Raw genomic sequence first — 12,708 nt, forward strand, 5'->3', positions numbered from 1 at the left:
TGGATACCTAGATTATAAAAGATGAAGAACAACAAAGATCGACCTAACAAAGTTCAAATGGGATGTTTCCACACAGTTCAAACCAGTCTAATGAGGGAATAGTGCTTCTAAATCGTATTACAAGGCATGTGGTTCAACAAACTATAAGTCAAACATATAAATCTGAGCACACGTCCAGATATCATATCCTCCCTAAACTGACAGAAAATCATTAATCATATAGAACAAAGCCAATAACGACTCTGCATTCTGAATATAGTCATCTTCCTTGGGAGGAAATCGTAAGACACCATACAAACTGCTGCAGGTTTAAAATATTTGACATTTTGAAAGAATATAAAAGAGCAAAATACACTATTTCAAGTAGCACATTAGTAGGACAACTTCTGAAGAGAAATTTAAGGTTTGCTGATGGGTTAAGAGTCATCGTGTCCAGCTGAGTGAATCCTGTTAATCACAAGGTTACAAATTAGTACCCAGAAAATAAACTCTGCGCAGGTGAAGAGTTTGAGCCACAGCAAGGGAGGAGAAATCAACAACGCAAGCAAGGATCTTGAGCCATACGCCAGATATGTTGATATGATGCTTGTTAATTTCCACAGGAAAGATTCTGGAGAACATCATTTACAAGGGATATAAATATCCTCTTCCATACAATACATGAGATTTTGGTCCGTCCAAATGTCTTCCCAAATGTTTGATATTAACTATTGTCCTTCAAAAGCTAAGCTTCTTATTATGGAATGTTCTTCTTCAGCTCATTTGCCTGTATAACATAACAGAATCAGATTGTGAATAAAACAGAACAGGGCATTTGCATTACAGAGAGAAACAAAAGGCATTTCCATATAAAGTAATTGCCAGAAACATAGTTCAGGTCACTGCTAATGTGTATGTTAAAGTTCAGGCAACCTTAAAATAGAATTAACTGAATGTTTATTCCTATGTCATATGTCAACTACAGAGCTAATGGAGAATTAACCAGATGTTAAGGTTGGATTGGTTGAGTTGTTGCAGTTTTAATTCATTAGATGAAGAAACATGGCATAAGAAAATGCATTTGAAAGTTAAAAAAGCCTTGACCTTGCAATCAACCTATGCTAGTCAGAGTTACACAGACCATACAGTAAAAAGATTGGCATCTCCCGCAATTGCAAATTCAGCTCCATTACTCAACTTCTTTACCTGTTATGACCGCTTCCATCTGATGCAAACAGTCTATCTGATCTGAAACTGAATGGCATGTTACTCGTGCGACTGGTTACTACTTCCATTCTTGTGTAAATTTAAATCTCCTCCTATTAAATCTAAGAGGATGGATATTTCTATAATGTTTATTCTTATGTAACCTATGGTGTAAAAACTCATGCATATTTAACATTATACACAAATTCTCATAGAGATGTAGTGGTTCTTACCGACATATTACAGTCGGACCCTATAACACATTCCTTCTGTAAGGACCTAGTATTGGCATAATAATTTGATGGATCCATTCATAGAACAATCACATGTGTTTAATGTTGGCCAGCAACCTAATGCAATCCTCAATCTTTTTCATCCGAGTTTAGGATCAGCATTAGCAATTTCAAGTTAAAACTTAGTTAAACATTGAAGGAAAATTCATTTCACCAACTTTTTCCAAATGTCCTTAGAGCTTTAAGATTATCAAAATGCCCTTGAGAGTTTGAAAGTTTTTCATTTTACCACCCAGATATTAACACCATTAAATTTCTTAATAGAATGAAGATGAATGACAATGTGACATTTTTAACTCCAACGAAATTGTCCACACATTTGTCATCCACATGTTTGCCACACAATCATTCCATTAATAACTTAATGGTGTTAGTAGCAACCAAAAGATTGCCAGAAATCACAATTGAAAGATTAGCGTCACATGGAAAAATGGTAAATGAAGGACCTATAGACAACAGGGGAGAAGGCCTTGAATGGAAGTGGATAAAAATTACAGTTATCTTTAATAAGTAAACACCCCTCAAAGATTTTTTTTTCTGGCAAATGGTGCCAAGGCAAAGTGCCTAGGCCACATAGGCCACCTATGTGGTCTATCTGGGTCGGCTTTTAAATGGTCTACTTAATGTGAATCACCTTCCACCTAGGTGAGATGGAAGCTGGTCAAAACAGCCTAGGCGAACGTCTAGGTCACTTCTTGATACATTGCTTAATTATGAAACCAAAAGGTATCACGGTCTATGCACATATTTGGCATAACAATCAGATGTAAGAAAAGTAAGTTCAACTTCATATCTATCTTAGCACATTCCTAGACATATAGTTAGTAAAAATTTAATAACTTTTTGACAAATCAAGGATGCATTAATGAATTTTTATAATATTTTCAATCTATTTTTGTTGCTAAGTATATTTTTATTTATTTTAGCCCCTTTCCCACCTAATCAGAGCAACATCAAGTATCACTAGGAATCGTCAAACCTTCATCAGGGCATTTCTGGAGTTTCAAGTAGATTTGATTATTGTTAAAGAACACAAGTAATCAAGCTAGGCTAACTGGGAAAAAAATACTAATCCAATAGAACATGTTCACTAATAAAATTTTGAAATGTGGAGGCAGTCCAAGTATAATTAAGCTATAATCAGGGATTCTTGTGATTTTCTAATTTATTCTAAGAATTGATTTAAGACAAATTACAGTAAACTACACAGATCCCTTTTACTAAGGCCTAGTTGCAGTTGGACAAACAGTACTTCCCAACATGCCTATTCGAGTATTCATTTTGTCGAGACAAACTAATTTAGTTAAAGATCCAATTCACATGAACAAAAATGAATTATAACTTCAATGATGTTGCTACTATAAAATTTAACAAAAATATTAATAAGATTTATTCATTACAAGAAAGAAATAAAATAATTCTTATTGATTAGGCAAGGAAGGCAGATTACTTTATCTTATTTCTGCCAATGGTAACAACATAAGCTTCTATATTTCTAATGAAATTTTCTATTGTGGCCCATCCCAAATCAATATTACATACTTTGTATGTGGAATACTAGCATGTTAGATATATTGCATCTCAGATTTTTCTACTATTTTTGAACCCAATCACTAGAATCATTTTTATATTACTTTTTGAACAGAATCACTTGAAATTGAGCATGTCAACAATGCCAACAAAGGTAATCTCCTAAATCAAGCACTAAAATGTACAAGTCTAACACTGAACGGATGGTAAGAGTTAAACAAGATACTTTATTATACCTTTTGAAGTTTCTTCAAAATAGAAGCTTCATAGTCTTGAAATCCAGCACCAATGATATTGTTCGGTGTAGAGTTTGTAGATTCAGAAGATTTTGCAGAAAAAGGACTTGATATATCAGGAGCCACAGCTTGAACAGGAAGAACAAGTAGAGGATTTGAGAGACTGCCACACACACTCTGTGTAGCAGCCACCTGACATAATACACGAGTTAGTATACCATCTGACAGTATGTAGAAACAATTAGTTAAGGGTCTAGTTGATGACAAAAAGTTTGTCATTTGTCCACCTTGGCATAACACTCCTAAATACTTAATAATGGCTAATATGCATATAAGACAAGGAAACAAAGAACCAAATCAAGAACTAAGACCAGATCATTAAAAAAAACATGCATTTTTTCTGCAAATCTCAATCAACCAATTACTAAATACAAATCTGCGTGTCATTTTGCTAGTACACAAGTAAAATCCAGAGTTAAATTACTAAAGGACCTCTATCCCCTGTCCCTCACCTTTGGTGTGTTTGTATAGTAGATTCACAGAATCATTTTTTTTCCTTTTTTTTTTCCTCATAGTTTTATCTCATCATTAAAAAAAAACATGAATTTTTTCTGCAAATCTCAATCAAACAATTACTAAATACAAATCTGCATGCCATTTTGCTAGTACGCAAGTAAAATCCAGAGTTAAACTACAAAAGGACCTCTATCCCATCCCTCTCCTTTGGTGGGTTTGTATAGTAGATTCACAGAATAATTTTTTTTCTTTTATGTTTTTGCCCATAGTTTTACCTCCTTACTTCTACAATTATGAAATGAAACTACACAATGGTACACATAGAGGTGCATTTCTTTTAATGAATTGAACATATAAAAGAGTAGTCTTCTGGCAAAAGCCTATACCATATAAGATATTAACTGCATTCTAACCACATAAAAGGAAGGTACCAAACTAAATAAATAAACCCCTCATAAGGAAAATGTCTAGTAGTAGAGTAATAGCATTCCATGGTTATCCATTCTTCACTGTATTTGACAACAAATCATATATAAATTTCTTAAATTAAAAAAAAATGAAGAAAAAGGACTCACTGCAGCATCTTTGGAAGACATGACCACAATCGCAGATCGTCTCTTTTTTGATGCCTTTGACCTGATTACAACATCCTCTACACCGCCAAACCTCTCAAACAGCTCTCGCAGCTTTACAGCAGTATAGTCTCCCAAATTACTCTCCCAAGAGACCTTCAACATCCTTTCCTTATTCAGTGCAGTTCCTCCATTATCTTCTCCCTTTTCTTGCTCAAATGCCTAACAAATTACAGAGACATATTTAAGATAGTCATAAGAATATTAAAAAATCATACTTTTGCACTTCTTCATCAACAAATACAATATCAACTATCAAGTATGATAAGCTAGATAGTCGGTCGGGAATCTTCATTATGACAATTCCCATTCATTACAAAAATTGGCATGGGAAACCTCAAGGCTATTACATTGCGTTATTCAACTGCATTCACCAAAAGCATCGGCCATTTAGATAAGATATGATATAAGGTGAGGCCTAGCTCAAATTCAGAATTGAAGAATAATAATTATCATGGTACAATTCCAAGAACCTATTATCTGACAATAAATATCTCCACCAAAACGAAGTAAATGAATGTATGAAGATGTCAAAAATAAAAAAGAACAATTGAAGCCTTAAAAAATTACAAAAAAAAACGCTGGAAAACGAATACAATACCTTGGAAGTCGAATTGGAAGCAGCAGTAGGTTTCTTGGTCTTCCTCGCCTGGAACTCGGCAAGCTCCTTCTGCAGACGGGCCGCCACGTCCTTCTCCCTACGCTCGGCCTGCTTGGCAGGGTCTGCTGCATCTACTTCCTCAGCCGCTCGCTCCCGCTCCTCAAGATCAGTAGCCAGCTTTCTCCGCTTGGCATCGAAAGCGGAGTCTCGAAGGATTCGCTCGCGGCGAGCACGAAGGCGGGCGTCAAACACGCGGCGGGCAGCCTCATCCTTGAGAACCTCGAAGGAGGTCTTGAGTCGTTGGAAGTCGGCGGTGGCGTTGGGGTCGTCGGGTCGCTTGTCCGGATGGCGGATTCGCGATTGGTTGCGGTAGGCCTTCTCGATCTCCTTTAGGCTTAGCTTCGCACCCTCTTCGCCGGAAGGAAGGCACAGGACGGCGTAGTGGTCAACGTCCTCTTCATCAGCCGATTGCGTACCGCGGCCTCCGGCCATGACGTGAAGCCGGCTATAGAATTGAGGGAGTCACGGAGTGGAAGACGGCGGAGGTGCCGTTGACGTACAGAGTTGAGCTAGGGCTACGTCCGAAACCACGGCGAAGTGCGTACCCTTTGCGAAAAAGAGGCGAGATTTTAACCGCTTTTAAATTTACAAAGGCACACTTAATTTATAAAATATAAATCATAAATGACTGTGATGGTTAAAAATCAATAAATAACATTATAAAATAAATTTAAAAGCATAATTAATCAGATGATAATTTTAATTTTATTATTTCAATTGTAGAAAATTATCAAAAACTTTTTATAAAAATATTTTAATTGTCGTAGTAATAAAAAAAAAGAGTAAAAGTGTGAATGCACTTATAACTTATAACATTAAAATTTTAGCTTGATTTTGTATTCAATTAATATTTGAAATTTATGTAATTTTTTTAACCTAGAGGTATGAGTTTCACCTAATTAATCGTCAAGGAAGAAAATTACTCTGTATTTTATAAATTTGAAGTAAAACTTATGTATATTTAAAAATTGGCATATTTATTCCATTTAAAATTTAAACTTTTATTCTTTTATTCTTTTATTTTTTTTATGATATATCAAAGGACACTAGGTATACTTTAATATTTATCAAAAGGACACTCAATTTTCACTCTTCTCCTTTTACCCATCCCGCCTTTCTCTCTTCTCTCTCTTTGCATACATGCATGCATAACATACAAGTCCAACGTAAAATTTAGAATTAATTCTTTCAATAACATTTAAACATCTTTGGAGAAGCTAGAAAGTAATGAAGGGTACCGTTAGACTCTTTGTAGTCTTAGAAATCCATATAAATTAAAATGGGCCCAATCAAACTTGTTGAGGTCCATCAATGAGTTTTGATCGAAACTCACTGATGGACCTAGACAGGTCCGATTGAACTCATTTTAGATATTATAGATTTCTGAGGTTATAAGGAGTCCAACAGTACCTTCCATTACTTATTTTGACTTCTCTAGATGTGTTAAAATATTATCGAAAGAATTAGTGAAATCATAAATCCTGTAGATATGATATGATTTATATTATGCCCAATATAGGCCTTAGAGTCGATCCTTTTAATAATATTTTATCCAATGGTGTCCTCCATTACTTTTTTCGGCTTTTTCTTGTTATGATCAAAAGAATTTAGATATCTCCATAATAGTATGATATTATCTACTTTGGGCTTATTTTTGGACTCTACTTAAAATGTCTCATACCAATGAAGATATCTTCCTTTTTAAAACCCGTGATCTTTTTCATATATTTCCAATGTAAGACTTTGTTTGCAACCTTGCTGTTAGTATTAGCCCTAGTACCAATTATGAGATGATTGTAAAGGGCTTATTTTGTATCATATATCATTATTAATAAAAGGCAAAGTTGGTTATTATATTGATTGCAGTTCAGTGTCGATTGAATAAATATAATAATGTCCTTAGGTAGTAGGTTCTTATCTACAATATATCAATTGGTTGAATTGATAGTGAGATATTGTAGAGAACACTACTCTTAACTATTTCTAGTCAAACATTAATATACAAGGACAATATTAATGCGTTGAGATTAGCATGTAGGTCAACGGATGACTTGATCTCACAAGTCATGGATATGAGATATCAGGTTGACACATGGGTATATATTAGAGAATATATACTGAATGATCCGCCATGAGAATGTTTCATGGATCGTCGTATGAGTGTCATAAACATTCTCATGTAACTATTGGTATGAATAGTCCTTAGACCTGAAGTCACTACGGTTCCCTACATAAGGAGTTGTATACTTTGGTATCGTCAAACGTCACCCGTAACAGAGTAGACTATAAAGTCGATCACTGAGTATGCAATGAATTATGCGGAGGGATGTGAGTGATGTAGATGGGATATATCCCTTCCATATGACGGAAGCGATATCTGTGGGCCCCTTGATTAGTAGGACACAAGAAAGCACGACCATGCGTAAATAAGTCAATATGAGATATTGAGCTTATTTGATAAGTGTGTCTACTTAGAGATCAAGAAACACAAAGATTGATAAGAGGATGATATTGTCTATGCCTCATTGATCAATCTAGATATCAAAGATAGAGGGACCAAATCATACATGATGATAGCCACGGACAGGTTAGGTCGGATCTCGACTTTCTCGTCACTTGGGTAACAATGATGCCTTGCTAGATGTCACTCATTGTTTATGTATCGCAAATGTTGATTTGGGTACATTGCCAACGTTACGAGAGCCTATAGGGTCACACACAAAGAACAAGTTGATATGAAGATGAGTTCATGTGATGAATCAATAGATTAAGTGTAATCCGAATTTGACTCATTGAGTTAGACTCAAAGAGATCCAATTGTTGGATTGAGTTCAATTGCATGGGAATCAATAGGTTAGACTCATTGGGTGAACTTGAGTTCACAAAGGAAGTTGAATGGTCAAAATTCAACCATTGGATTGAATGGTTGATTTTGAGCCATTGGATTAGAAGATGAAAGGGTGGAGACTCTTAGTATACCATGGGATGGTTATATAAATCATTTTGGAAGTGATTTTCATTAGATGTGAATGTGAAGAGATCCTTGACATTCTTCTTCTTTCTTCTTCCTTCTTCCTCCTCTTGGCTGAAATCACCATTGTGGTTGCTAGCACAACCTTGTGATTTCTTCTCCATCTTGCTTTGTTTGTGAGACAAGTAAAGACAAGGCTTGTTCGTGTGGATACTGTAGAGACGCGGACGCTTGAATGCGCTGAGATCTTCACCGAAGAAAGGTTGCTGTCGGGATTGCGAAGGGCATGCAACAAAGGTATAATCCTATCATGTAGCTTAGTATAGATTATGAATAAGAAAATATTTCTTCCCTTTGCATGGATCTGCTGGATAAGAGGATCTAGTAATTTTTCCGCTGCGTTTCCATGTCTTTGGCGCTCTAGATCCCAACACTTGCAACCCCAACAATGTCTCCCCTCAAATAAAGGATCACAAGCCCCCCTCAAACCGAAAGTCTATCTATTTGACGTCCGATACTCGACCCACCAAGTCTTCTTATCTCTCAGTCCAACTGACCTACTAGGACTTCCTTGTCGCTCAGTCCAACTGACTTACTAGGTTTTCCTGCCCCTTAGTCCAACTGACTTACTAGATTTTCTGCCCCTCAGTCCAACTAACTTACTAGGGCTTTCTTGCCTAGTCGCAACTAGGGCTTCTCTACCTGGTATCTGGTCCTCTTGATCCGGGCATGAGATCCCCCCCCCCCCCCACACACTTTATTTGTTTAAAGTCAATATTTTACTCATATGGTTCAATTAGAGCATAACTCTTATACACAATTGATGATTAGACCTTTAGGCAGTCCAGACTCTGATATCAACTGTTAGAACTAAAAGAATTAAGATATCTTTATAATCGTATGATATTGTCCACTTTGGGTTTAAGCCCTCATTATTTTATTTTTGGACTCTGCCAAAAGGTCTTATACCAATAAAAATATCTTTCTCTTTTAAACTCATAATATGTTTTATATGTTTCAATATGGAATTTTATTTGTAATCTTGCAACCTCAACACTCTGAAAGGTTTAGAGTCAATTTTTTTAATAATATTTTTAATACCTCCGGAGAAGTCGAAATAAATAATGGAGATACTAATAGACTCCTAAGTTCATAAGTAGGTTTTAGTTGAAACTCATTGATAGACTTAGATAAATCTGATTAAACTCATTTTAGGTCATGTAAATTTTTAAGACTATAAAAAATTTAAAAATATTCTTCATTATTTATTTTGATATTTCTAAACATATGAAAATGTTATTAAAAAAAATCAATTAAATCATAAATCTCGCGAGCCTGCATGTTATGTAGCATGTTATGAAAGACCGGAGGGTAGAACATTACAAAATATAATGTTTTTTTTTTTTGGTAAATTTATAAATCTTGACGTCTCCTTTGGTAAATGGCCGTTAATTTTTTTTTAAATATTTTGTTATTGTACCATCCTGTAAAGATGTCTTATGCAATTTTTAATTCATCAAGTGGGTAAGATCACTATTATATATATTTACATTTTTAGGGCATTCAATTTTACAACAATCTACGTATTCATGATTAAACAAAAAAATATTTTTAAATATTCGTTTTATAACTTTAATAACTTGATAATAATTTTTAAAGAAATCATTTAAAGATGTCTTAATCACAAGAATACAAAGGAATTACAATACAGCTTAGAGAAAGAAGGAAAACCTCTGATAAAGCTTAACTCATCTTATTCTCATCAACTTTCATGCCTTTACCAAACTCTTCTTTAATCCTCCAATATCTCGAGTTATCTACCACCCAATAATCGATTGATCTGCACTCTACACCATCAATTGATTAGTCTTTGCAATCTAATCATTATTGCATAGCAGCAATTCCATTTTGCTTTTCATGTTAGTATATTAGTCAATTTATCATAAATGGATTATTTATCGACCTCAATCTACTCAACCACGAATAAAAATATTATATTCATTAACTCCTCTGACACAAGCAGTGTTTAGTTGATTGTTGCATGACTTAATTTCACTTGTTATGTTGTTTATTACAAACCACAAGCCCCAACTTACAATAACTTGCTAGCTGTATCCCTCATAAAAGAGTCGTTAAAGAGAACATGTACGGCGAATTTTATTATGGTTGATGTCCCATTCGCCTATAATATTATTCTTGGTCGACCAATTCTGAATGAATTCTGGAGGATAGTATTCATATTTTGTTAGAATATTAAATTCCTCATGAATAATTTAGTCGAGAAAGTCAAGGGTGATCAACTTACGGCTCAGTGATACTACGTCGAGATGATAAGGGTAAAGTCACGGGCCGAACGAAAAGGTTCATGGCTGGAGGTAAACGCAATTCTAGAGGAGCCTCCTACCCTAGTATATGACTTGAAAGAAGAAGTCCAAGTGCATCCCAACAGACTGAAAGTCACGACTTTCATCGTGGCCGACTTGGATGCGAAACAAAAGAAGAAGCTTGTTGTCTGCCTAAGGCAGAACCACGATGTGTTCGCATGTGCAACACATGAACTCCCAAACATTTCGCCGACTATCACCCAACATGAGCTACATGTCCGGCCGAATGCAAGGAGGGTGAAACAAAAAAAAAAGAGACTTCAGCTCGGAGCAAAATCAAATAATCCGAGCAGAAGTAGAAATGATGCTGGAGGCCGACCACATAGCGAGGTATAATTCCTGAGCTGGCTGGCTAATGTAGTGCTAGTCTCTAAGCCGAGCAATAAATGATGAGTTTGCATTGACTTTTGAGACTTGAATAAGGTCTGTCCAAAGGATTATTACCCGCTGCCACGCATTGATAAGATGGTGTACTCGACGGCAGGTTGCGAACTGATTTGCATGTTGGATGCGTACTAGGGCTATCACCAGGTGCCGCTTACCAAAGAATATCGGGAGAAGGTTAGTTTTATCATGATCGACGGGACCTTCTGTTATAATGTGATGTCATTCGAATTAAAGAACGCAGGAGTAACCCACCAAAGGTTGACGAATAAGGTGCTCCGAGGGTAGATCGGGCGGAACATGCAGGCATATGTCGATGACATTCTGATTAAATACCTCCGAGCCACTAATCTTTGTACAGATATTGAGGAGACCAGCCGAACGTTGAGGAGGTATGGTATCAAGCTCAATTCAAGCAAGTGCATGTTCAGAACAAGAAGAAGACACTTCCTCGGTTATATCGTGATCGAGCGGGGGATCGAGGTGAATCCAAATAAAGTCAAGGCACTTCAAGACATGACTCCTCCTCTCAACCTTAAGGAGGTTCAACGGTTGACCGAACGGATCACAGCATTATCAAGATTCATCTCCAAATCATCCAATCGGAGTCACTCGTTCTTCAGAGTTCTACGTCGAGCTACAAAATTTCAATGGGATGCCAAGTTCGATAAAGCGCTGCAAGATCTTAAGAATTATCTAAATTCCTTACCTGTATTGGCAAAGCCCATCACTGGCGAGTCGCTCTGAATTTACTTGTCGTCTACAGAGCGGGCAGTTGGCTCAGGGTTGGTGCGACAGAATGACACTGAAAATAGTCAGTATATTTCTTGAGTCATATATTAAAAGATGTCGAATGCCGCTATACCTGTCTTGAGAAGTTGGCGTACATGCTTATCCTCATCATTCGGAGGTTATGCCCATACTTTTTATAGCATCCTATAATTGTATTAACTAACAACGCTCTGGGGTGAGTTCTCCTCAACCCTCAAGCATCTGATCGACTCATCAAGTGGACTACAGAGCTAAGCAAATTTGACATACATACCAGCCCAGATCGATGGTCAAGGTGAACGTCTTAGCTAACTTTGTGACAAAGGTACAAAACGCCGAGCGGGAGGTGACTTGGAAGATCTACGTGGATGGATCATCCACAAGGCAAGGCAGTGGTGTGTGCATACTTCTGATATCACCACATGAAAATTGAATGTAGTTGTTCATTTGGCTGGACTATCGGGCCACGAACAACGAAGTAGAGTATGAAACATTGATCATCGGGCTGCAAGCGACTTGGTATGTAGGAGTCACTCTGATCCTTATCCACTCGAACTAATAATTGGCAGCATAATAGCTATTGGAGACTTTTGAAATAAATAAGACTAGGCTAAGGCTATACGCCGAAGCATTTGAAAAGTTGAAGAACATATTTCAAGAAGTAATTATTTAAAAGATCCCCCAGATAGAAAATCAGCATGCAAACGAGCTGACAAAATTAGCAAGCTCCCTAACCCCTATAGTGTTGGATGAGCCAATTGAGTAGGAATTATTGGTGGCTCATATCGAGAGACCGGCTACATGAGGGATCTTAAACGACTGGAGGATGCCTTGATCGAGTTCCTTAGGTTGGGCAATACACCAGCCGACCAGGAGCAGACTCGACTGCTGAAAAAGAGGGTCGGACGGTTCACATTAATAGGAGACCAGCTGTATAAGAGAGCCTTTTCGAGGTCACTGCTCAAGTGTGTTGGATTGAAGGACATCCAATACATCTTGCAGGAAGTTCATCAAGACTCCTGTGGCAATCATCCAGGCAAACCCTCATTGGCAAGAAAAATCCTATTGGTGGGATACTTTTGGCCTACCTTGCAGGCAGATGCCGCTCGGATAGTATCCACTTGCCTCTCTTGTTAAAAATATCA

At 36.7% G+C, this 12,708-nt stretch overlaps 1 protein-coding gene across 1 annotated transcript; it reads right to left on the reverse strand.

The window, feature by feature from the left end:
* Positions 1-218: 218 nt before the first annotated feature.
* On the reverse strand, positions 219-5,634 carry LOC121974850 (dnaJ homolog subfamily C member 17-like). The gene is made up of 4 exons (XM_042526109.1): positions 4,994-5,634; positions 4,336-4,554; positions 3,245-3,436; positions 219-766 (listed from the first exon to the last, which is right to left on the reverse strand). Exons 1-4 carry the CDS (start codon positions 5,483-5,485, stop codon positions 737-739), a joined length of 933 nt encoding a protein of 310 aa, XP_042382043.1. The 5' UTR covers positions 5,486-5,634; the 3' UTR covers positions 219-736.
* Between the last annotated feature and the right edge of the window lie 7,074 nt (positions 5,635-12,708).

Source organism: Zingiber officinale, chromosome 4B, assembly GCF_018446385.1.
Source record: "Zingiber officinale cultivar Zhangliang chromosome 4B, Zo_v1.1, whole genome shotgun sequence".
In the NCBI taxonomy this organism is placed as follows: Eukaryota; Viridiplantae; Streptophyta; class Magnoliopsida; order Zingiberales; family Zingiberaceae; genus Zingiber; species Zingiber officinale.